The sequence below is a fragment of the Cryptotermes secundus genome, unplaced genomic scaffold (assembly GCF_002891405.2).
Source record: "Cryptotermes secundus unplaced genomic scaffold, Csec_1.0 scaffold250, whole genome shotgun sequence".
In the NCBI taxonomy this organism is placed as follows: Eukaryota; Metazoa; Arthropoda; class Insecta; order Blattodea; family Kalotermitidae; genus Cryptotermes; species Cryptotermes secundus.
In genome coordinates this window covers 1,069,485-1,093,282 of record NW_019738873.1, presented here as the reverse complement: position 1 = coordinate 1,093,282, position 23,798 = coordinate 1,069,485, and the positions used below count along the sequence as shown (strand labels likewise).

The 23,798-nt window shown below is 36.8% G+C and overlaps 1 protein-coding gene across 4 annotated transcripts in view; it reads right to left on the bottom strand.

The window, feature by feature from the left end:
* The window catches only part of LOC111871101 (neurofibromin), a 93,357-nt gene that overhangs the window by 68,774 nt on the left and 785 nt on the right, over positions 1-23,798 (bottom strand). For all 4 annotated transcript variants that reach the window (XM_023863899.2, XM_023863900.2, XM_023863901.2 and 1 more), the window contains exons 2-19: positions 22,530-22,673; positions 20,873-21,056; positions 19,591-19,702; positions 19,406-19,512; positions 18,244-18,362; positions 17,915-18,043; positions 15,302-15,538; positions 14,473-14,663; positions 10,450-10,594; positions 9,483-9,611; positions 7,764-7,957; positions 5,979-6,162; positions 5,442-5,628; positions 5,299-5,340; positions 4,203-4,276; positions 2,985-3,137; positions 2,374-2,552; positions 471-642 (exon numbers count right to left, since the gene is read on the bottom strand). In XM_023863899.2, the coding sequence (XP_023719667.1) occupies positions 471-642; positions 2,374-2,552; positions 2,985-3,137; positions 4,203-4,276; positions 5,299-5,340; positions 5,442-5,628; positions 5,979-6,162; positions 7,764-7,957; positions 9,483-9,611; positions 10,450-10,594; positions 14,473-14,663; positions 15,302-15,538; positions 17,915-18,043; positions 18,244-18,362; positions 19,406-19,512; positions 19,591-19,702; positions 20,873-21,056; positions 22,530-22,673 (2,682 nt within the window). The remainder of the gene's footprint in view (positions 1-470; positions 643-2,373; positions 2,553-2,984; positions 3,138-4,202; positions 4,277-5,298; positions 5,341-5,441; positions 5,629-5,978; positions 6,163-7,763; positions 7,958-9,482; positions 9,612-10,449; positions 10,595-14,472; positions 14,664-15,301; positions 15,539-17,914; positions 18,044-18,243; positions 18,363-19,405; positions 19,513-19,590; positions 19,703-20,872; positions 21,057-22,529; positions 22,674-23,798) is intronic.

Sequence of the window (23,798 nt, the reverse complement as noted above, 5' to 3'; positions counted from 1 at the left end):
ATTCTTAGTCCAGTCGCTTTCAAATTTTGCAGATATAACAGCTCTCTTTAAATTTCTTCTAGCATTAACAGGTTCAAACCTGGAGATTCCAGAATCTGCTTTTTCCCTACAAGGAAACAAGATTCTGGGAAAGATAATTTCCTGTTATGGATTTTATAGCTGTATACATTACCAAGAAGACTATTTTGAAGGAGACAGCGGCCAAACTTGAGTAAGTTGAGTCAGCGTTTCTTTTTTGACCTAGTCCAGGAACTTACCACTAGCACCTCATATCAGATTGTTTCTAGGATGTAAATTGTATTTATGGAAATTCCTGTCTACAGGAAATTATGCTACAAATTGACAAACATTTCTATTTGGAAAAAATATGTACAATAAATAAAGAGGGAGAAATCAGTCCTTGAAGACTACATTACAACATTAAAACAAATGTTTATTGGTTATAGTATACAATTTTCATAGAAATATACCTGTCCTTGTTGATCGAAGAACTTCTCAACTATGGCTTTTATCTGGTCAAAAAGAATAGGATACAAAGCTGGAGACATCTCATGTCCTACTAACTCTTTCACATGTTTCTGGATCTGTGCACCAAATTTTTCATTGTTGCATACAAGTAATCGCAGTAACTGCCCCACAAACCTACACAAGAGCATAACAATTCACATCCGCTTTCAATATACCAAAACACTGCTTGCTTCAAAAATAATACTCATTCCACCATCCATTTCACACAATTCCACATTAAGAACATAACTTAGCATTCACAACCTATACCGGAATTTGTCAAATTTTCTATGCCTGAGTTTCATTCCAATGTCTGATAATAAGCTTGATCACATGTGCATAATCTTTAGCATTAAATGCTGAATGGTACTAAATGGAGCCTGGATAGCTCAGTTGGTATAGATACAGGCTACAAGCTAGATATCTAGGGTTCGATTCTCAGGAGAAGCAAGAGACTTTTCCGTTCTTCACGCAGTTTAGACTGACTTTGGGACACACCCAGCAATATACTTGTGGCATAAGTCTTATCTCATTATGTTTGTCAGCCACAAACATATAGCGAAAAAAATCATTAATATGTGCTCACAGGAAAGGAAACAATGTAGAGGCTCATTTTCAAAGGACATCTAAAGTTGCAGCATTTGCATATATTTCATATCAGTGAAATTTATTTCAGGCAGCAAAGTCACAATACCAGAAATCAAGCTCAGTCTGATTCTGTGACACTAAAATCGCAACATTAATCTCATGTTTATAAAGTTTTCATGGTGGCACACATTGTGACATTCAGTGTCATGACTTCATGGCACCTGAAGACAAGCCTTTAGTTTCCTTGGGTTCAGTATATACCACATCTCCCTTCTTCAGTCTCACAATGTTGAAGAAGCCAGCATCTCACCTTCCTACTTCACTTTGCACACATTCTATTTAATGCTCCTTATTCAGGTTTAAGCTATTCTGCGTCACTGCCATATTTAAGTAGTTTCAAAACCAAAACACAGCAGATATTTTATGGGGGGAAAAACTTTAATATACACATGTGTAATTGCATTCTGTGACAGCATCATCCAAGGTAAGGGGAAGCTCAGAGGAAGGAGAAAGCTGTGTGACATGGAGGGGGAAAATGCTTCATAGTTCATCTGTCAACAAACCAAGAGACAGAACATACGTTGAAACAAGTAGTGAACTAATAAGAAAAGCCAAAGGATGTCATGTGAGACACTTCTCAGCAGTTAAAATCTCAAGGGGGTAAACTGCTCACTGATTCTGGAATGCAAACTTTCTCCAAGACAGGGTGAAGAACTACAAGGTTGGTTAATGGGACTTTTACAGACTGCTAGCCATAAATAACTTTGGAAGCAGAACTCTAAGTACAGTTGCTACAAAAAGTTAAAGGAGAACACTGGCAGCTAGTCACAAATTACTCGTTATAGAAGCAGGCATGGGGGAGAAAAGCCCCTGTTTTATGCAGTGATTTCCCATATATGTAACATTAAGAAACTGAACCATATGAAGAAGAAACCGAAGCTTCCGAAGGTTTTTGCAGCTGTAAAGAAGTCCTCGTTGTAAGTCCTACTTGCTCTATTACAGTCATAATGTAATTTCTGTGCTAGTTCTGAATGAAATTCAGGCTCAGGATACTAAATAAGTCTTAATACTTGATCAGATATTAATGACAGTGTAATACTGCACTTTCAAAATGTTTATTAACTTAAATAAATGATTTCTGCTTATATTAAATCAATAGAATTAAGCATATACCAATTTGTAACAATAGTCTTCTGTACTTTAATTACATGCATTCTCAGTTCTAACCTCTATGAGGTACTGAATGGATGCTGTCTCATAACTTAGAAGCAAACTTACTGAGTAACAGGGCAATACTGTACATCCTGACTTGAGTTGGCCAATTTATGAGACTCCAGACATGGCATAGGAAGCAATCCCAAACCTGCTGATGGTCTTGATGGGGACTTACGCTGCAGACAAACACCTCCAAGCGCACAAAGGAAACCAGTCATGTTTGCCCATTCATTAATCTGATCCTGTTAAGATATACATCAGCTCAGTAATATGCCTCACGCTAATATATATGCAAGAGTAAATTTGAAGAGAAAAGAAATTTTGTGTTCTAATAAAATGCAACTGTGAGAAACTGAAATCACATTTAACAAAAAAATTTAGTTAAACAAAAATGTAGTATTATTATCAGATAAAAAGGGAGTTAAGAATATTTCCCAACATGAAGGGCCCAAGAAACTCTCACAGTGAAAGAAAAAAATGTTCACTACACTGAAAAGCATTTACATCCAAAAACACATCATTCAACTGATGGACTCACTGTGTGAACAGAATGGCTTAAAGATACTGTTTACCTATGACAATTAAATCTAAACTTGTAATTATATTGCTATATAGCTGTCACTACATGTTGTATTACTCCATCTCAACCTCTCCAGCATATTATCACTGCTCACCTCAAGCTCATGTTCCGAATTCTGATGGGAAGCCCGCCGTTTGCCTGCTGAACGATGAAATGATTCCACCTGACCATCTTCTAATTTTGCCTTCGGATATGATGTCAGCGTTTTTGTAGATACCTCCCAGTTGCGAAATGTTTCTTCCCAAGCCTATAAATATTACTTACTCCAATAAACCAATTGAAATTAAGCTAGTAAACAAAGAAGTATATCACGTTTGTAATGCACTTGGAATTAACAACAGAATCTTTCTACATACGAATTCATTAACTGATCAACTTCAATACGAACTATGTTTATATACTATCCTAGACGACATAATATGAATACAGCATTGTCAATTTATGGTAATATAAAATGGGATACTGTTACACACTACTTTCTTTGTAGTTTCTAGACCCTTGGAGAAGTGTCTTTGAAAGCTGGGCTTTGGTTAGAACATTGCTGTAATTTAAAACATCTATTCATCATTCAAATTCAACAGTATTATTATCTGTAAGACCAGATCAGTTTACATGTAATTTTATTCAGTGAATTTGATTTGTTTGACTTTTCATGAAAATTTGTTCAGTCATTAATAATCCAAGTTGTTTAGACTTGCCCCAAATGATCTAGACACCCACCCACACGCATAGACATTTTTCTCTTTAACTCTCATCAGCATCACTATTAACAATAAGCAATTACATATCAGTGAATTATGCCAACAGAAAAACTGTACTAAGCAGCTAAATGACTGAATATAGGTGTGGATGAAACGATTTTACTGTCAAAAGTTCTGACCTATCATCGTGGACTTATGGTGTGTCCCATAAACAAGCCTTGGGGTCATTCTCAGACTCTTTTCTGAAAATACCTAGTGTCTGATCTCATCACATACTTCACTGCACACAGCACACTTTTTAAGATGATGATAGTTGTTCAGCTAGTCAAAAAATTCCATTCCATTTTACAGAACCTGAAGGTTTGTTATCATGTACAACAACCTACAACTGCACCTTATCCTTAACCAGATGAATTCAGTCCACATCCTCATATCCTATTTCTTTAATTCTAATAAAGTCTTCTTTCCCTTAAACTAAAACATATTAATTATGACACACCCTACTATTTCTGCAAAGTGTGTGAAAACTTCACATAACTCTTGTCTCATTCATACTGAAAAAATAATTAATGCAACTTATTTTTCATTGTGATGGCTGAATTGTTACTCACTGGCTGGACTCCATTTACACAGTGCTCAATCTTGCGTAGCAAAGCCATTATTCGTTTCTGCAGAGCTGCTCGGCCTAGAAGAAAATATCATAAAAATATTTTTCTCAAAATCTCTCTTATAATTCCTCAAGGCAGTCCACTTACAAGAACACAAAACGGTCTCAAAATTTCTTAACAGTAAAATGACGATAAATTTATAGAACAGCTAATTCATATCAGAGTATTACACTGTTTATCTTCCTCTCCATAGCAAGATCTAAATGTTACACACGATCTCACAGATCTGTGTTATGATTTTGTTTTACATTACACCCAGGTGGGACTGAAATTAAACGCGACACATCAGCTGTTGGTCTATGCTGATGATGTGAATCTACTGGGTGAATGTAGATACCATAAAGAAAAACACACAAATTTTAATTGACGCAAGTAGAGAGGTTGGTCTAGAAGTAAACACAGAAAAAACTAAGTATATGTTGCTGTCTCGTCACCAAAATGCAGGACAAAATCACGACACAATGATAGGAAACAGATGTTTTGAAAATGTGGCACACTTCAGATATTTGTGAACAATAACAGTTCAAAACCTGATTCAGGAGGAAATTAAGAGGAGATTGAACTGTTGCAATGGTTGCTACCATTCAGTCCAGAACCTTTTGTTCTCTACAGTGTCATTTTTACATAACAGAACTATAAGGAAGTTCAAACACAATGAACAAAACACAATGAAGACATCATGTGGGTTTCAAGTGAACTTAACACAAGTATCACTCGATGTCAGATCCTCACTGCAAAATAAGTCATACAAAAATACCTTCAAAAGTAAAACTTTTGACTGACTAATATCTGTGAGCATTTTCCTTTCATTCTCTGTGGTATGTGTGAGTTGATTATATACATAAACACACTCACTAATAAGCATATATCAAAATAGAATGTAAATCCAAATCAAACGCATCATGAAACGTTTCTTTAAAAAAGGGAACTAAAACAAGAAACGTTTCTTTACAAAGAAAACTAAAACAGATACATGCACAGCATGGAATTAAATGTGCATGCAAAGTTCTAGAAAAACATTCAACTTTCAATACCTTACCATGATTATGTTCACGGTAGTAAGCTCTCGACTCCACGCTGGCTGTTTTGCAAAGTAATATAATTTTAATACAATCAAATATAAGTTTTAATGACTTATAGTTTATCTTTCATTATGTTGTCTGAAATAAGAATATTACTAACCTGTAGTAAGAACTGTTGATGCATGGGCTAATTCTTGATACAGATGATAATTTGGAAGTAAATATGTTACAGTAACTTCATCAGAGCCACAGCGAATGTCTGCTTCCTCACACAGCAGTCTAAAACATGACATGGCTACCAACACAGCCTCTATATCTATGCTCCAAAGGTACATGAAGAAGACCACCTACAGACACAAGATAAAAAAATACTAACCTTATAATTCCATACGAATGAATGTGTAAGGGTGCGCCACAATAATCTGGCCCTTGCACCATGACCATCACTGGCATATTGTGCTTTACAATTACATAGCTTACAAACATCAGTTTCTCTTACTTTACCACATCACACTTGAAAATGTGAAGCATTCCCACTATTACTGTGATTACTGCCAACTTCTGACTCACAACCACTATCACCACAGTTATTTGCATTCTGAGTAGAATCACTGACTGCAATTAATATACAATACAATATTTCAAATGTCACTTACTAGAAAAACATGTATCGATAAATCAAAAGCAGTTTACTTGCCTCCAGTTTTATATGTGCTTGCTTGCAAATAGCGACCTGACTCCCCAAGTTGGCATAGTCTTTGTGACGGAAAAGGAAAGCATTTCTGCACATGAGAATATCACGAAGCCATTTCAGGATGTCTGTATAATTCATTATTTGATGTTGAATGAGCTTCTGGGAGATGGTGAATAACACTTGCGAACTGCAAGAACATACATGAACAAAGTGTTACAACAGAAGTATGTATGTGTCTTTCTTAATTCAAACAAAGTACAGTATACTTGTACTTGAGACTAGACATTATAATGTTAAATATCTGAGAGACATCAACATAAAGTCAAGATATTATCTTAAGCAGCTCTGAAAATTCTGCGATTTTACTACCCTGTGACAATACACTGTTGCAATGGTTATGAAAATGAAAATGTTTTAGCAGTTATGAGTAGATATATTAAGAGCATATTCATAAATTAGCATTGGTGAATTCATGTGTCTGTCTGTATGAAGGTAACAGATCTGGCTCTCAAACTGAAGTGTACATAGCCCACAAGATTATTATGCACATTCACAATCCCTCAAAAATGATGAAGTGTGTGCAATGTACCAACATTCCAGTGTTAATACATGTCACCCCCTCACAGCTCCAACCAGCACTCACTGTCATTGTCTCCCTAGCCCTGTCACTTCTACCTGCACAGAAACTACCAGCAAAACATAAGACATGAACAGGATGACTAATGGCCCACACGGCAAAGAGTTCTGTACACCTGAGAGACAAAGACTGTCACACTTTATCACTGCAGTACTATTTTTCTAATCTAAACAGTAATCAAAAACGTAATCCTTGGAACCCAGCAAAACTTCTCTAAACAAGTTTAGCTCTTATAAAAATAAGTTATGTAGTACACACTTTAAGTCATATTTATTTTCAGGCAAATTAGATTCAAATACTAAATACTACTTAGGCCTTCTGTACAACAATAACTAGTTACAATGTTTGTCCTCTTTCAGGACACAGAGATCATTAAAAAATGCAGGCGCACACACACACTACTTTGTGGAATAACAATAAACACAACCACAAATTTAATTCCTATTTTCTGGTCTGTTTGCATGGAATGTAGGTATGACATTGTTATGTTCATATTCATTCACAGTTAAAATACTGTCACGTGTATCAGTGACTAAAGACGGAGTTTGGATTGGTAACTGGATGTACTGACCACTTACAGGTCATAACTACAATTAATTATAACACTCTAGGGATCACTGTAATGGTAACACATAAATAAAGTCTTCTATATCTGCTTGCATTAGGTGTTGCCCATTAACAGATCTCAACAATGGCTAAGCTTTGACAATGATTTCACTGAATTAGATGCTCCAAATATTACACATAAAGTCTTCTCTTCAGAGCCACCCATACATAAGCAAACTCTCAACTGCCTTGCAGTGCTGAATGTCTTCAAGATAACTCCTCAGCAGGGAACACGGAAAGAAAACACACGTCATTGGCGCACTGGCTGGACCTACAGAAAACACATCACATGACCACTAACCAGCTAGTTCATAGGTGTGCTGACTGCTGCCTGTCAATGGGCTATAGCATTCGTCCTATTGCTACGTGTGCATATCGCAGGGTGTTCATCGAGCCGTTGCCTAGGAATGCTTTGAGCAAATCTGTTACAATAATAAACTGAATGTGAAGTGTGTTTTTTTGGAGACATACATGTTCCAACTTCTTTGTATCTGAATCACCCAGTATCAGTTTCAATGAAAACAGCTGAGACACAAATACTTCACCTCACATCCCAGAAGGTATTGATGGGTGCTTCTGGGTTCCAAACTTCAATCTTCTCAGGATGATGAAGCACCAGAAGAGCTTCCATGGCTTCCAGAGCTACGTCTGGCATTGTGGGTTCATAAACCAAGCTCACTAACCCATTGATGAGATCCAATGTAGAGCTCTGAATCTCATGGCCAGTCTTTCCCTGGTTCTTAACACAAAATCAACACTCACAGTGAGTACATCAGTTATATTATCTATGATTTAGAAGCAACACTGACAGTAGCTCAGACAACATAGTGTGAAAATGGCACGATGATTAGTAGATAATGAATTGGAAAGAATGTGGAAGGAATAAATAATGGCCTAATTTGAGATACTATCTCAGCATTTGCCTAAAGGGGCCAAGAAAAACCACACAATACCTCTACAGAGAGCGAGTTTTGAACTTGGGTCCTCCCTAATATGAAGCAAGACTGCCATATTATCAGCCGCGATGTTTTGTTCTGGGTAAGGTAAAGGTAAAATTGTCCCTGTGCTTAACTAATTAAACACTACGCCATGAAGGCGTATGGGGGTGCGGGTTTATAGATCCATATTTTCTTGACCTCTGTACTAGCTGAAGGTGAGTGGTCAGCTTCACACCCTTGCCGCAATAGCCAAGAGAAAAAGCCCCCCCCTCCCCAGTACCCATTGGATAGGAGGCTGGGTGGGCACCAGATCCAGTCTGGAAGACGTAGAGAAGAGAGAATTCTTTACTCTACCAGGACTTGGACTCTGACCCTTTAGTCATCCAGCCCGTAACCAGTCGCTATACCGACTGCACTATCACGACTCCTTCTGTTTATGGTAAAAACTGATATATCTTATATAACAAATATTTTCATCAGAATATAAATAACTTTTACGCCACTCAGCTATGGAGGTTCTAAACATTCAGCTGTAATCTAATATATGCATCAATTCCAGTGCCTTTTTGAGACCTGAGTTCTCATATCAGTGACTGTAAAGAACAATGTTTTATGGGATTTGAAAATATGTAGCCTAATAAAAGTTTACCGATGTTTTAGGAGGACTATACCGCCTCCACCTTCAGAGCAGATGCTTCAACCCTGAAGACAAAGGCATATGTTCCCCTAACACTGGTAAACTCCTAAAAGCGCACAAGACATCACATTCCAGACGATATTCTTCCAGTGCCTTTACTTCCTGATGTATTTCATTTCATTTATTCACCTTCCATAAATCCTCTCGAGAGTACATTCTCATGCAGATGCAGAGATCGTCCTAGTTACAGTCACAACTAAGAATTACAGTTGTCATCCAATAGCATAAACATTTGTATAAAATACTGATAAACATATACAATATAATAATTAAGTTAATTTTAGTAGTAAAAGTAATGGCAAACCTTATACAATTTGTACAGTTTTATAAAAGTCTATCAATTAAAAATTCAATAGTTAAAACACAATGTCATTAATGAGTTTTGTATAACATACATTAAGTGAAATTACTTGAAATAAAGACTAGTATGCAAAATAGGAGCACAGGTCAATTCAACAAAGCAGTTCACATCACCACCTTGGATTTCAACTAAAACTACTAAGAAAAGTGACAAATACAAAACTTGCAACACTTCACATAATATTTGGTGCCCTTCTTCTACACTAACACACTTAAAAGACACCGTAGTTTTCATACTATACATATGTGTATGTTTCACATATACTTACATTCAGCATTAACATTGGATCTGCATGAATGAGACGAACAATCAAAAGCAACAAGTTCTTAATAACTGGGACTTCATCACCCCTCTCTCTGAACTTTGAAGTAGACTCTTTACCTTTCAGTGCAAACGACTGTAAACAGTTAACATTTTGTTAGTCACAAAAGATTCTTAGCATGTATTAAAAATAAAAGTATGACATAACAGAACCAATATTCAACTTTTCTAAACAAATACATTACTGTGAAGAAAGCAGTCTTCTGGGATGTGGAACCATGTAGAACATCTACACGGTGCCACATCCCAGAAGATGTCACCCAGATAGTCACCGCCGTGAAAACCTCAAATCTTACAAATACATTACTTCTTAAAAAGATATATCACAAATCGATTTAAACTGGATAAAACTTCTGAACACCACTATGATGCAATGAAACATGTTATATAGAGGTATTAGATTTCTTATCTGGGAACCTTGGAAACCTCAGCCATACCACATTTCTGCTTCTAGACCATATGCAGCACATTTAAACAGCCTACCCCAAACTCTGTACTTAATCATTAATCTCTACTTCTGCAACTCCACCTCAGACTTTATGTTTAGTACAAAATACATTATCTTGGCCTTCCCACTAGGCACTGGGCTTTCTACTGACCTTTCAGAAATGTCTTTAACAACAATAACATCATTAAAAAGGGTAACCACATTAATCATAGAGAAATAAGTATACACAAGCTACATACAATTCAAACAAAGTGGTCAGTTGACAAACCACTCAGTCATTGCCACCAACCTGCTTATATAAAAAATGGATTTATGGTCCTTCCAGGTTTCTGGATGTCAGATTTGGCACCTGTATCAAGTTTATATTTTTCTTCCCACTAATGGACACATCAAATTTCACTCTCAAACAAATAATTAGTGAAAATTTTAATATCAGAACAATTAAATTCCTTAGGAATTCAGTTACCGGAATCATACGAAGCGTAGTATGAGTAATACATCCTTGTAATGCTTTGTTTAATGTATCAGTGAACATGAGCCTGAGTTCACTGGATTTGTTGTAAACCAAATCAATCTGAGGCCACCATGGTAATCGAGGCTGTGTTATAATCCTGCAAATTGAAAATGTAACACTAAAAACAATCTTAATAATATAAAACTGCTACAAAAATGCACATAAATGATACAGGTGAGTTCTGTGCAACTGTCAAGCTACAATATTAAGTTAATATTTCGCAGACAACTGCCAAGATATTAGACATATGAAAATTTTGAATTTTTCAAGATTACTTCAAGAAGAAAAATATCTTGATTCAAATGCTGACTTTTAAGTCTTCACTTACAGAATTTTAATACAACTGCCCAATTTATCAGAATCATAGTGGTGGAAACACCAGCATTAATCAACTTAGAAATTTCTTTCTCTTTCTGCCCATGATTAAAAAGGACATGACCCTAGAATTGTTTTAATTCAATGAAATATAAAAAAAAATTCACCGATGAAAGACCTAATATCAAGAGGGATAAGTAGGAAACTTCATTACACTGTGAAGAATTGTCAAGTGTTAATCACTGTGATTACAGTGAAAATTTTGTCTAGTAGTGTCTCAATTTGCAAAATTCATTCTCACATATGCCTATAAAATACATACAGCCAACATACAAAAGAGGATGGTACTTTTATAGTACTGTGACATGTTGACCCCTACCTCCCCAGCGGTAACGTAGCGCTCGCGTAATAGGCGAGTAATTACCCCGCATCCTGGTAGCTATGCAACGCTCAACGCGCGGTGACATCACGAGCGGAGCCGAAGTAAGCCGAGTCCCCGCGACCTTGAAGCTATGCAAAGCGAATCAACAGCGGTGACGTCACTGAGGGATATCGCGGTTGCTAGGCAGCAGTCAACAACTCCGGACAGCGTGGCTAGCAACACGGACCAGACGACAATTGTCCGATCAAGGCTACATAAGGAACAGCGAAGGCTATTCACAGTCAGTTGTACTGTGACAGTCAGCCAGTCAGTGCGTTACCAACGAGTTCTCAGTTCGCAAGTTACGAGCTACAGACGCGTGTGCGATAACCAGTGATAACCAGTTATATCTGGAGTGTGTAATTCAGGGAGACTTGTATAGCTCCCGCGTTATTAGTACATGAAGACAAGTGAAGATCGTGTTAAGAGACTTCGTTGTAGGGTTTGTAGAGAGTGGAAACCCGTAATATTGTGATAATTAATTGTAGCCGTTATTTGTAGATTGTTAAATAAACCAATTAACCATCTCTACGGCGTCTACAGTAACGAAACATGTTACAGTACTTACTGTAACTATAAGAGAAAAAATTATTTTTATCTAACCAAACCTTTGGTACAGTCATGGAACTGAAAAATCAAAGTTCAGTGATATGCTTGCAGACTTCAATTTTTATTTTATATGAGATCATAGACACCTGTAAAATGACAAGCTGATATACAGATATTTGGTAAACAAGATGCTTACATGAGATATTTGGTAGCAAAAGAATTGTGGCATGTCTACTGAAAGCCAGAAGAGGCAGCCACTGCTAGGGAACAGCTCTCCAAACACATTCATTGCTAGGCTATGGCACAATAAACACCTCTCTGTGACAGCAGTGACATCATACAACAATAGAAGAGCTGCTGCTGATGATGTTTTCTGTGTGGTCCTTGCTGAGACCATACCATATAATGAAGAACAGCTGCCATTATGGCAGAGGTGTGGCGACAGAGGGGTCTGAATAAAGTCTGTGATTGGAGGCAGTCAGTCCAAGAGAGTTCTAGTCTGAGGGAGGACACCAGTGACAGAGCAGAACAGTTTTGAGACAGCAGTTGGAAGTGCAGTTCTTGAGCCAAAAGATATAAGGAATAGCCTTTGTTAGAAGACTGTAACCAGGCAACAGCTAGCTGAGTTGTGAGACAGATGATAAGACAGCAAGGACTGGAGAGGTAAAACATGGAAGCTGGAGGATCTATAGTGTTGGAGTGTTAACAGGTGACAACCGGTGAAGACGCAGCAGATTGAGAAGACTTAGTGCAGCTCTAGTGATGTGTAGATCCATGAACCTGTTACAGTTACTCATAGTTACAAGTTTCAAGAGTGCAACAAATCCAATTACCAATCCGAATCCCAAATACAAGTAGAGTCACTTAACAAGTGACAGTATCAATGCTAAGAATATCAAATTAAGTGTTTTACAGAGATTCTGTGAAGACAGTAAATTTCAGCATGCTGTTAAACACATCATCTTGAACTGGGAAATGTCAAAGAAGACTGAAATTGTGTTACACAAACATGTTACTTGCCCATTCTGATATATGGACCACAAAGGAAGACATGCACTAAGATATTGTAACATGTTGCGCAACGGAGGACGTGGCGGTAACGTAGCGCTCTCGTAATAGGCGAGTCATCACCCCGCCACCCTCCCCACGGTGATGTGGCAAGCGGAGCCGAAGTGAGCCGAGTCCCAGCGCGCTGGTCCCTAGGCAACGCGGATAAACAGTGATGCCTACCACGTGGTTGTTTTCCCGTCGTCCGGCTGAAGGTTTATAAGAGACCTACACTGCCTACGAAGACAGTTCTCAGTTCGCAAGTTATGAGTTACAGACACGTGTGCGATAACTAAGAAGTCAGCGAGCGGAAGACTTATTGTGTGCTTTCGAGACTTAGTGAGTGCTGTAGTACAGTTATATCTGGAGTGTGTAATTCAGGGAGACTTGTATAGCTCCCGCGTTATTAATACGTGAAGACTCCTGAAGATAGTGTGAAGAGATTTGGTTGTAGGGTTTGTAAAGTGTGGAAACCCATAATATTGTGATAAGTAATTGTAGCCGTTACTTGTAGATTGTTGAATAAACCAATTAACGATCTCTATGGCGTATTCAGTAACGAAACATGTTACAATGTGTTAGCAGATTATAAGTAACAGAGATGAGGTCTCTCTATTTTTTACTGCCGGCTCTACAGCCCCCTTCAGCCCTGGCCTCTGATTTTCAGTTTCATGATCATTTTACAGACAGTAGGACGCCTTGGACAAGTGATCAGCTCGTCACAAGGCATGTACGTAAACATAGGACAACACAAACACAGAATAAACACATACAAATATCAAACATTCATGCCTTGTGTGGGATTCGAACCCACAATCCCAGCTTCCAAGCGAGCAAAGCCAGGATATGCCTTAGACTGCTCGGCTACCATGACCAGTGATGTCTCTATATAGTACTAAAAATTAAAGAAGGAAGATTACTCAAAATCAAGGCATTAGATAAAACTACCACAGACTGATTTAGAGTCTGACAGTGGTACACTTCAGGGATGTGACACTGAGTAGTCTGATAGAAGTCTACTGACGTTGCTGAGAAATACGCTGCCTCCATCTTCATGGCAGAGGATCAAGCTCCTCTTTCTGATGAAGATGGAAGCAACATATTCCTCCTTCATGATTTAGATTGATTGTAATAAAATCCACAAAACTCCTAGGAATCCTTGTTTCACACTTTGGAATTAATGTATGGTGATATGTTTGTACAGTACCACAATTCTGTGCAGATAACAAAGATTTATGTATCAAATGATGCCATAATGACTATCACACTAGAGAGAATGTACACAACACTGCAGCTCTCACAATACGAATTTCAGATGAATGACATTATGTGCATGACAAAATTGCTAAATTTTTACCATATCTGTCAATATTTTATTTAATGATGCCATAACTTATTCAGGCTTCATAATGCTGAATGGTAGGAATATCAGTGAATAGCGACATAGAAAAGGATGTGGAAGAACCTGGTTGTGGCCTAATTTCAGATACTATCCCAGGACTTGCCTAAAGGACACAAAAATTAAGAAAACCTAAATAGGTCCAATTAGTGCCTTGGCCACCAAGCCAGGCACCTCTCAAATAAAGATCATAAATATTACTTCCTTCAGCAAACATGTTCAGTAAACACCAAATACATCATACCTGTACAAGGAGCTGATGAGAACATAATGGTATAGGAACGAAGAGTTGGGGTTGAGACATACTTTGAGTGCTTCATTGTTGTGTGGTTTGATACGGAAACATGATACGAAACAGTCAATCATTAAGTCAATATCATGTAGAACATAATTCTGTCCACGGGAGAATGGTTTGCTTGGATTGAAGAGCAGATTCTGTGAAAGAAATCATAACATTTCTTCATAGTATACATATCTATGCTCAATGCAATATGAATACCTCCAAATTTCCAGACACATACTTTGCCTACCACATGGCATCTAACTTCAAACTCAATTCTGAGTCTTTCACTTATTTTCTGTCCATTAAGTATGGATTGAAAAATTTGAAAGCTTGATGGTTGTTGAGTAAATAAATTCAAATAACTCTTACAATTTAAACAGACACTAGAGTGTCACTTTACATAATATTTTCCCCTAACGTTTTCAACTTCATCCTTAGACTGTGCCTGTAGTTTCTCTCGTCATCAACAGATGGCAGCTTTATGAACTTCTACAGTCCTTTATTCACCACTGAGTGCATTTTGTCTTTACATATGAACAAAAATCTAAAAACAAGATATTTTTGTAACCATATTGGAACATCAGTGCTTTGTTACCATTTAAATGTAGCTGCAAGGGCAGAAAGGGTGCCATTTAAAGAAGTCTTCAAAGAGTTAACAAAATTCTCATTAAAATAGCAATTACAAATGTTTACTATTATTAACTTGAACATAAACATAAAATTGATCATTTCTGCAAATGAGGTATGATGTTCCTGATTTTCACACTGCAAATAAGGAACAAATACTCACCTTGAGTTCATTAATGATATTCTGCACCAAGGTGAAAGCTACGTTGTTGGAGTCCAGGTTACTGATGTAAGTAGAAGCTTTACACAGTTTGACACAGGTAACTGCAGCTGCTTCGGTCAGCTGTTTGCTAGTTCCGTGCATGGCTCGTTTCACTGAGTCAATGAACTGCTTCTTCTTAGAATGACGTGGTGAACAAGGTGCCCCAGAGTCTGCATTCACTATCTCCTCCAGAACTTTCTAGAGCCAACCATCCAGCCAGTCAGAAATATGTCAGTAGTTGGACAGTGTGAGAGCATGACAAAGGTTCAGCTCCAAATCTGGTACACAAACTATGAGAAGTACTGCACTACTTCCTTACAAGACGTCCGTCACTAATTTGCCTATTCTCACCAATATAAGCAGACCACAAGAAATTGATCTCAGGTTACAGACACCACAGCTTTTAGAAGGCTCAGTAGACGTATTGAAATCTTAATAAGCTACAAATGAAGAATTCAAAAGAATCAAACACGAAATTTATTAAAAATGTGATATTAAATGATTCACATATTTTTTTTATTGCTAGTGGGGTGGGACTAAGTCCCTTGTACTGCGGCCACTTCTGGCCTATTGTACCAGCCCAAGATGATAGGTGAGGGTGACTGTGGAGCAATTGGTGGAATGAAGATTGGCAGGGGAAACTGAAGTACTCGGAGAAAACCTGCTCCAGTGCAACTTTGTCCACCACAAATCTCACTTGACCAGACCCGGGATCGAACCCGGGCCACCGCGGTGGGAAGCCAGCAACTAACCGCTTGAGCTATGGCACGGCCTGAATGATTCACATAACTAGGACTGTGGCCAGATGCCCTTGAGAGAGGTTACAGAAGAGAGAAAACCTCTTTAAGAAAGCAGAGAATATGGCGATTTGAACCTCATAACTATAAAAGGTCTATCACAATCACTATTCAGAAAAGTAATAAAGTTTTTAAAACTTAAAACATAAGCTGTAAGATGTTCAAAGAAAATGAACTAAAAGAGACCTAAGTGCCTATGATAAAAAAAGCATACAATTGGGAAATCAAAGAAACAAATGTTTACATGTCTGCACAACTTCTTACTGATTATGTGAGTTAACAGAATACCAGTCCCTAAGCATCATCCAGATCAGACAATGGCAGACTGGCAGAACCTGTCCACTCACTCAATATAATCATCAGAGCAATAAAGCAGAGACCACCACTCAGATTATCATACTCAACTATGTACATTACATACAGCCAAGTATTAAGGTACTATTAACCCATTACTTATCTGATGATAATTACAAGCATAGAATACAACCTTGATTCAGAATAGATGACCTCAGTAATCAAAGCTATGACCTCCCAGATCCAAAGCAAAAGCATTTAACTATTGATCCAAGGCCTTATCATAAAACATTTTTATATCTGTACTTGTATCTGTAGTTTTACTTAACAATACTGCCAGAAAATGACACTATAGTGTTGAATGACAGGATGACAGTAAATAATGAACTGGAAGGAAGCAGTTGTGGCCTATTTTAAGGTATTATCGTGTCATTTCTTGGAGAGACTGATCAAAATCATGAAAAAATTCAGTAAAGACAGTAGTTGTGGTGGTCAAGATTTGATCCAGGCACCTCTTGAATATGAGTCACAAGGATTATACCTTGAACCAGTTTTCTCAGCTAAACTTTTTCATTGCTGACAATTTTCAAGTTATAGCCCTCACTAAATGGAGACCTAGCAGAAATTCTTGTGCATGGCCTAACTGGAATGACAATAAGTCAACAACAGTACCTGAAAACTACCAAGAAAACTTAAAAATATTATCCGTGATTAATTTTTCTTATCAGCACAAAAGATCATCCCTTTAGACCACTGGTATACTATTTGATTCTGTTGAAATATATTAAAGAAAGGACAGGGATAAACACATACACATTCACGCAGCTTTTTGTATCTAATTCTAATTCCATTAGCTATATTGCAAGCTATACAAAATTGTATTAATAAAGAACAGAGCCAAAAGAACATAAGCAAGCTATGTACTATGTACTATAACATAAATGTCTATAACAGTAAACAAGTGCTCAAGTACTTGCATTGTTAAAGAAGTAAACAATTTTAATTTTCATCTGATCATGTTATACAGCCAACAATTTAATGGCTGAACATTTCTGTATCACTGCACAGCATTATTACTCAATGTCAAATAATATTAACATCATTTTGCCATTATGAAGGATTTAATCTACCATATATACTTAATCGAATTAAGCGCATGCAATAGGTGATGGAGACCAGAGCAAGGGCATTTACATAAACATTAATATCACAGCAGATACAACAGTTTCACATGGTAAAATTCATTCATGAACATGATGGTAACAAAGTGATGTGTGTATTCACCACCATCTTCTCACCAAGGAAATATGGCAAACAAATATTCTGTTAAATGATTCCTTTGTCTACACATCTTCTCTGAAGCGCTATATCCCAGTCTGTTTCATGCAATTTTTCTCACAACGATATCCTTTTGTATACTTCCAAATAGTTTCCTAAAATCAAATCCCACAGACATAAATCAGACAAAGAGCATGATGCTTACAGGCGAGAGAATGAGAAGCATCATCTGAAGTGGCCACACTGCAGCTCTTCCTTTCTTGTTATCAGCAAAGCTATCCAAGATGTCAAACAGACCCTCACAGCACTTGGCTAACTCCTCATTATGTCTTTTCTTTAATAAAGAAAAATAAAACACAGCCTTTATTCAAGCTTGCAACACGCATCTTACATAAAAGATTAAGTACTGATTATAAACCTACAATTTAGTAACTACATAGCTAACTTTCCTACACTTTACACATTACACAAGGGAAGTTATAACATAACCGCACAATAAGGAATAATGGCACACACAGATACACTATTAAATACCTGTAAGTCTGCAAATTCATGAGGATACGTATCCATCCAGTTCCAGATAGCTTTCTCCAATGAAGTGATAAGCACAAGATGTGCAGACTTTTTCAGCAATCTGAACTTCTGAATAGATTCTAATAAAAGTACAAGAAAAAAATTTACAAGCATCTACATGCCAAAGGTTTGATTGATCATAAGTGAAGCAGAGCTAAAGGAAAAGGGTATTTGTAAATAAGCATAGAAATTAACCATTCCTTTTTCCAAGACCATGGCTTAACATCACAAGAGAATGGCTGGACACACACAGCAAAGTCATTACGTACAAGAATAACGCCATATATCCTGAAGAGACACAGTATTAACTGGGATATCACTTAATATTAATAGATCAAAACAATTTTCACATTTATTCAGAAGCACTGAAAAATCTAACATGAATAGCCACCATGATAGTTGTGTTAATGTATGTGAATATGAAAGTAGTACGCCATATTGAAAACCGGATACTATCATTTTAAGCAAAGTTTCAATTTTAAACACACCCTGCTATAGCTGTAATTAAGAACGGCAATTTTAAACACAACAGGTAATATACAAGGTTCAGAGCTGAGTTTAATTTGGTACATGAGCAATTTAAAATGCTCTAAACTGATAAAATGATTCAATATCAATATAAGCATCTACAGAAATAACAAAGGATTTCATATCGTCAGACATCCTTGGCATTTATTTATACACATTTTCTACCTCCCTCTATCAGAGGCCACCTAACAATTAAACTGCTACAAAGAACAAATCTGTAACATGATCATGCTGTAAATTTACAGTTAACTAAAGCACTTCTGCAGCTGTAAACTGGAAGATAACAATGCAAGTATACAGATGATCTGCGCTGAGACAGGTTTTCTCCGAGTACTTCGGTTTCCCCTGCCAATCTTCATTCCACCAACTGCTCCACAATCACCTTCATGTATCATCTGGGGCTGGTACGAGTACAGTAGGCTGGAAGTGGCCACAGTACAAGGGACTTAGTCCCACCCAACTAGCAATAAAAAAAAAGAACATTATCTTATTTGAAGCAATACTCTAAATTTCATTGTCTCAAAATGTTTTAATTTAGTTAGAAGCACTCATTTTACAGATAAAACAAAATTAATTATGCAAGAAAGATACTAACCATTAAGTAATCGAATTAGTCTGTCTACATCCACATTAATATGTTGAATCAACTCTATATCACTACAGTCTGGATTTTCTTCATTGCAGGCACTCAGCTCCTGTAATCTATAGGAACAGGTCACTTTTATTACCTGAAAATGTTAACTAGTCTTCGTTTGTTTTAAGTCATGTTACCTTACTAACCTTCCCGATATCCTGTTAAAAACTGCATTGAAGAAATTCAAGCTCAGTGCAAATAAAACTCTAGATGCCAAATTTTTAAGCTGAAGCACTGTTGGATTGTCATTTGGGACATCTGCAAACAAAATAACAACATAAATCACAGTGCAATACCTTGCTTAAAAATCTAACTTGGAATTATAATAATGGACACTGTTGAAAACATAACATAATAAAAACTATAATTTTACAAATTAACAGCCACATATCAATCAGTACTGAAATGACAGTAGCAGTAATCTATCAAAGAACTCCACAATTAGAGAAAATTATGGATCATAAAGGAAACAGAAAAACAACTTTCAATAAACAGCATACACTTCTCAATGGAAATGAACAATTTTATCTAATTCTGGTGTATGAACCCATCATTCAGAAACACAAACTGCATTTTAATTTTATATAATTTTGTTTCATTATGAAACTATCATCTGAGCTGGATTAAAATAAGACATTTAGGGTATCTTGGCAAATGATGTGGAACCTCAATCGATCCACAAATCAATCACCTCAGTGTAAATTCAATCCAATTAAAATTTTCCTCAGCTTAGTGTTCATATCCATTGCTTCATTTGGTGTATTTTCATAGCATTACTGTTTAGAGAAAAGAAAGTTTGTGTATGTGCTTAGTACTAACCACTGATCTATTAACCAAATAAACCAGTATTCTCATAACATAGACAGTCTTAACAGTGAATCCTACTCATTTCTTTTATATATTTCATCAAGCAGTAACAATAAAAAAGGTAAAGTGCATAAGCGCCATGCCATGAAAGGATAGAGGTGAAGTATCACAATGTTTAGCCCTTGGGTAAAGAGCTTCATGCTTCAACCATTTGATTTCTGGTACACACTGCACAAGAGACTGGCTGGGCAAAGAGCTTGTCTGGAGTTGATGGAAGAAGAAAAATGCGTGTACAGCCCCTTGACTGGGTGAACTGTTTTGCTTCATAAAAAGTAAAACGGAAGTATATCGGTCTTTCTTTCCTGGACTGTTTAAAATTTCTATTTAACTCAGCTTTTCTATACATCCTGTCTCACACCTTATTATGGTACACTACAGGGACAACCTTTTCATATCTTGTACATTTTATTCCATCTGATACTGAAAAACAAACCTTATAACAAGATAAAATACCAATTTTACATTACAACGATGGCCTTCATCATAAAACATACAACCTGTATATTACTTCTGGTACACTTTGTATTCCCTCTACTCTCTTTCACATAAAACTTCACTAACCAATAAATTGACAAATCTCCCGCAATAAAAGTTTTACATTCATTGCTTCATCAAATCGTGCCGCATCTTTGGGTTGGTTGCTGAGACACTTCTCTAATGTGTCCAAAACAATGAGTAAAGACTCATAACAGTTGCGTTCCATATCAGGTCCATGAGGTCGTGGTCCTGACACCACAGAAAGAAACTGAAACAAAAACAATGCAAGTTTAAAACATATTCATTATTTCCATGCAAGATTACTCAGAGATGAGGATTTTGAAGCAGTGAGATGGTTGTCTTCTGGGTTATCACACCATACAGGCTTACAGATGGAGATAGGAAGTTCCTCCAAAATGCTGATAACCACTTACGAGTCTACATAGTGTCACAGTCCAGAAGAAAAAATCTAGATTGATTCTTTAGCATTTCTGAGTTCAGGCTCAGGTTCACTTATTTCCAGTTAGTAAATCTCATTTGCTTATTTCATAAAATAGGAAATAAACCAGGAAGAATGGGTAGATACATTACCATGCAGTTATGTTTTTAAAATAAATTCCTCACCTGTGTTACTGAAAAGCTACAGGATAAGGAAACAAGCAAGGGGAAAAAGTGCAGATACTGTGAATGTTTGATCAGCAGTTTATGGTACCAATAAACCCTGGGATTTAACTAAATGTCTATAACACTGTTAGAGATAATCTAGTGCTCAGTAATTTAAAGGGAAAAATTATTGTACTACATTATTTTAAATTTAGAACACACCAAATGAGAAATCATTATGTCCTGTCAAATATTGATATCACTGGAAACATCAGATGAGCAGTCACTAACCGCTAATTACAATACGTACTTTTGTAGCCAGTCTCTTCTTGAGTCCCAGCCACCATTTACTATTGCTGTGCTAATGTCTAGCTATAAAATCAGTCTGCACAAGGTCCACACAAACCCCAAGTGACAGGCTGTATAAAATTTTCATGATGGTGCTTATAGTTGTCTTCCTATTATGTTATAACTAATGCATAACCCTTTAAAGATTGTGAGCAAAATAATTTCTTCTGCCCTTTCCTTTCCCATCCCTTCTATTTGCCCATCCCAATTCCCTTCTTCTCCACATGTCCTAGCAACGGTATACTGGATTTTATCCCAAGCATGAAAGGAAATGGCTATTTTCATTCAGAAGTTTCAATTCCCCTTTCATTAATAAAAATCAGCAAATTTCTCATTGGGGATATTCTTCTTTTATTCTGGCTCTTAGTTCTTGAAGGCGGCTCACAGATTTATGCTAAATCTGTGCAGGCCTGACCCTGACATTTAGTCGAACAGACCACTACTGATACTTGTCAAGTGTGAGAAGAGACTGAACAGTTGAATAGTGATGGCATTTTTCCCAATTCACAGCTGACAGAAATGCTGAAAAGCACTTATAGTCACTAAGCTTACAGTGGACTGTAGTGAAGTTACATATAATTAATTATATGATACTAAATTTGTACATGTTTTCAGAGTTGCAGAACTATTTCATGCTCACTCTGTACCTGCATATATGTTGATTTTATTGCAATTTTCACAAATAAGTATGGAAAGGAAACAGCACATACACACATTAAAAACAACATGTATTATCATTTTAGAAGATATTTCTATTAAACAAAATTAATAAAATGTATAAGTTCCTTACCATTTCATTAACACGCTGTAATATTTTTGTGAGACCAGAAATGACAAGTGAAAAACGGTGACGGCTGATTTGAATTAAGCATTTCTTGTTTTGCTCTTCATTTACACGGGAACGAGTATTCTGTGGTCCTGTACAACATGGCAACTGAAAGGAAAACACAATACCAGGTATAACTCCATGTTAGATGTCATCTATAGTATAACTACAAAAAGGTCTACTATACAAAAAAAAAAGTTATTCAATTCAATTTATTTCAAATTCAAAAATAGATCCAGATACAGGCTGGGAAACATGAATCTACATGAATAACAGCCAAATCTCCCTCTGTGCATTTGTCCCGCGGTTTCTCCCACAAGGGTAAAAAGAAACATAAAGACAACCATAATAAAACTGTTAATTTTTCTATTTCATGCATGGGTTCAAGTCTAAACCAACTTCTTTCCCCATCACTTCCTCAAGGAAAGCACTAGGATTCTGGTGATGATCAACACACAATATTCATATGTTCTATAGAAACCATGGTAATGAGACATGTTTAGATTATACAGTGTGATCAGTGAAGGAGGAAACTTAGCAACACCGCTGACCGGGCCCAACATTCCTCACAGATTGCTGCTGTAACAGCCAATAGCAGAATGAGTCATTAGCGCCGATAAACGTGTGCCATCAGGTGGTCTGATCTTGTCACTGCAGTTAAGTTGCATTAATAGTCAGTCTGGGTACCAGGACCTCTTTCCCCGGGGGTAAAGCGACCAGGGTGTGAAGCTGACCACTCACCTCCAACTAGTGCCGAGGTCAAGAAAATGTGGATCTACACATTCATTCACCCTTACACTTTCATGGCTTGTGCTTAATTAGTTAAGCATGGGAACTTTACTTTTACCTTTACTCTTCCCTTTGGTTTTGTTGTAGGACCACTACATAACCTTGGATCTTAAGCCAAAGAGAGTTCTTTGGTTTTACAGTGGTACAGAAAGAACTATGCTTATAAGTGTAACAACTGAATGTTACTACATGTACTACAAGTAATTTTAGGTCTTTCAAGTTTCAAAAATCTTTTGGTTTCAAAATTCAACTAACTTTGGGCACATTTCAAAAAAACTGATGAAAAAAAAAGTATTTCAAACATTTTTATTTGAAGAAAATAAAAATATTTTCAGAATATGTGCCTTATTATATGCATTAAGATTACCTTTGTCAGTTTTCAATTAGGTTATCCCATAATTTCAATGGGGGCTGGGATAACGCAGTCGGTATACTGATTGGGTT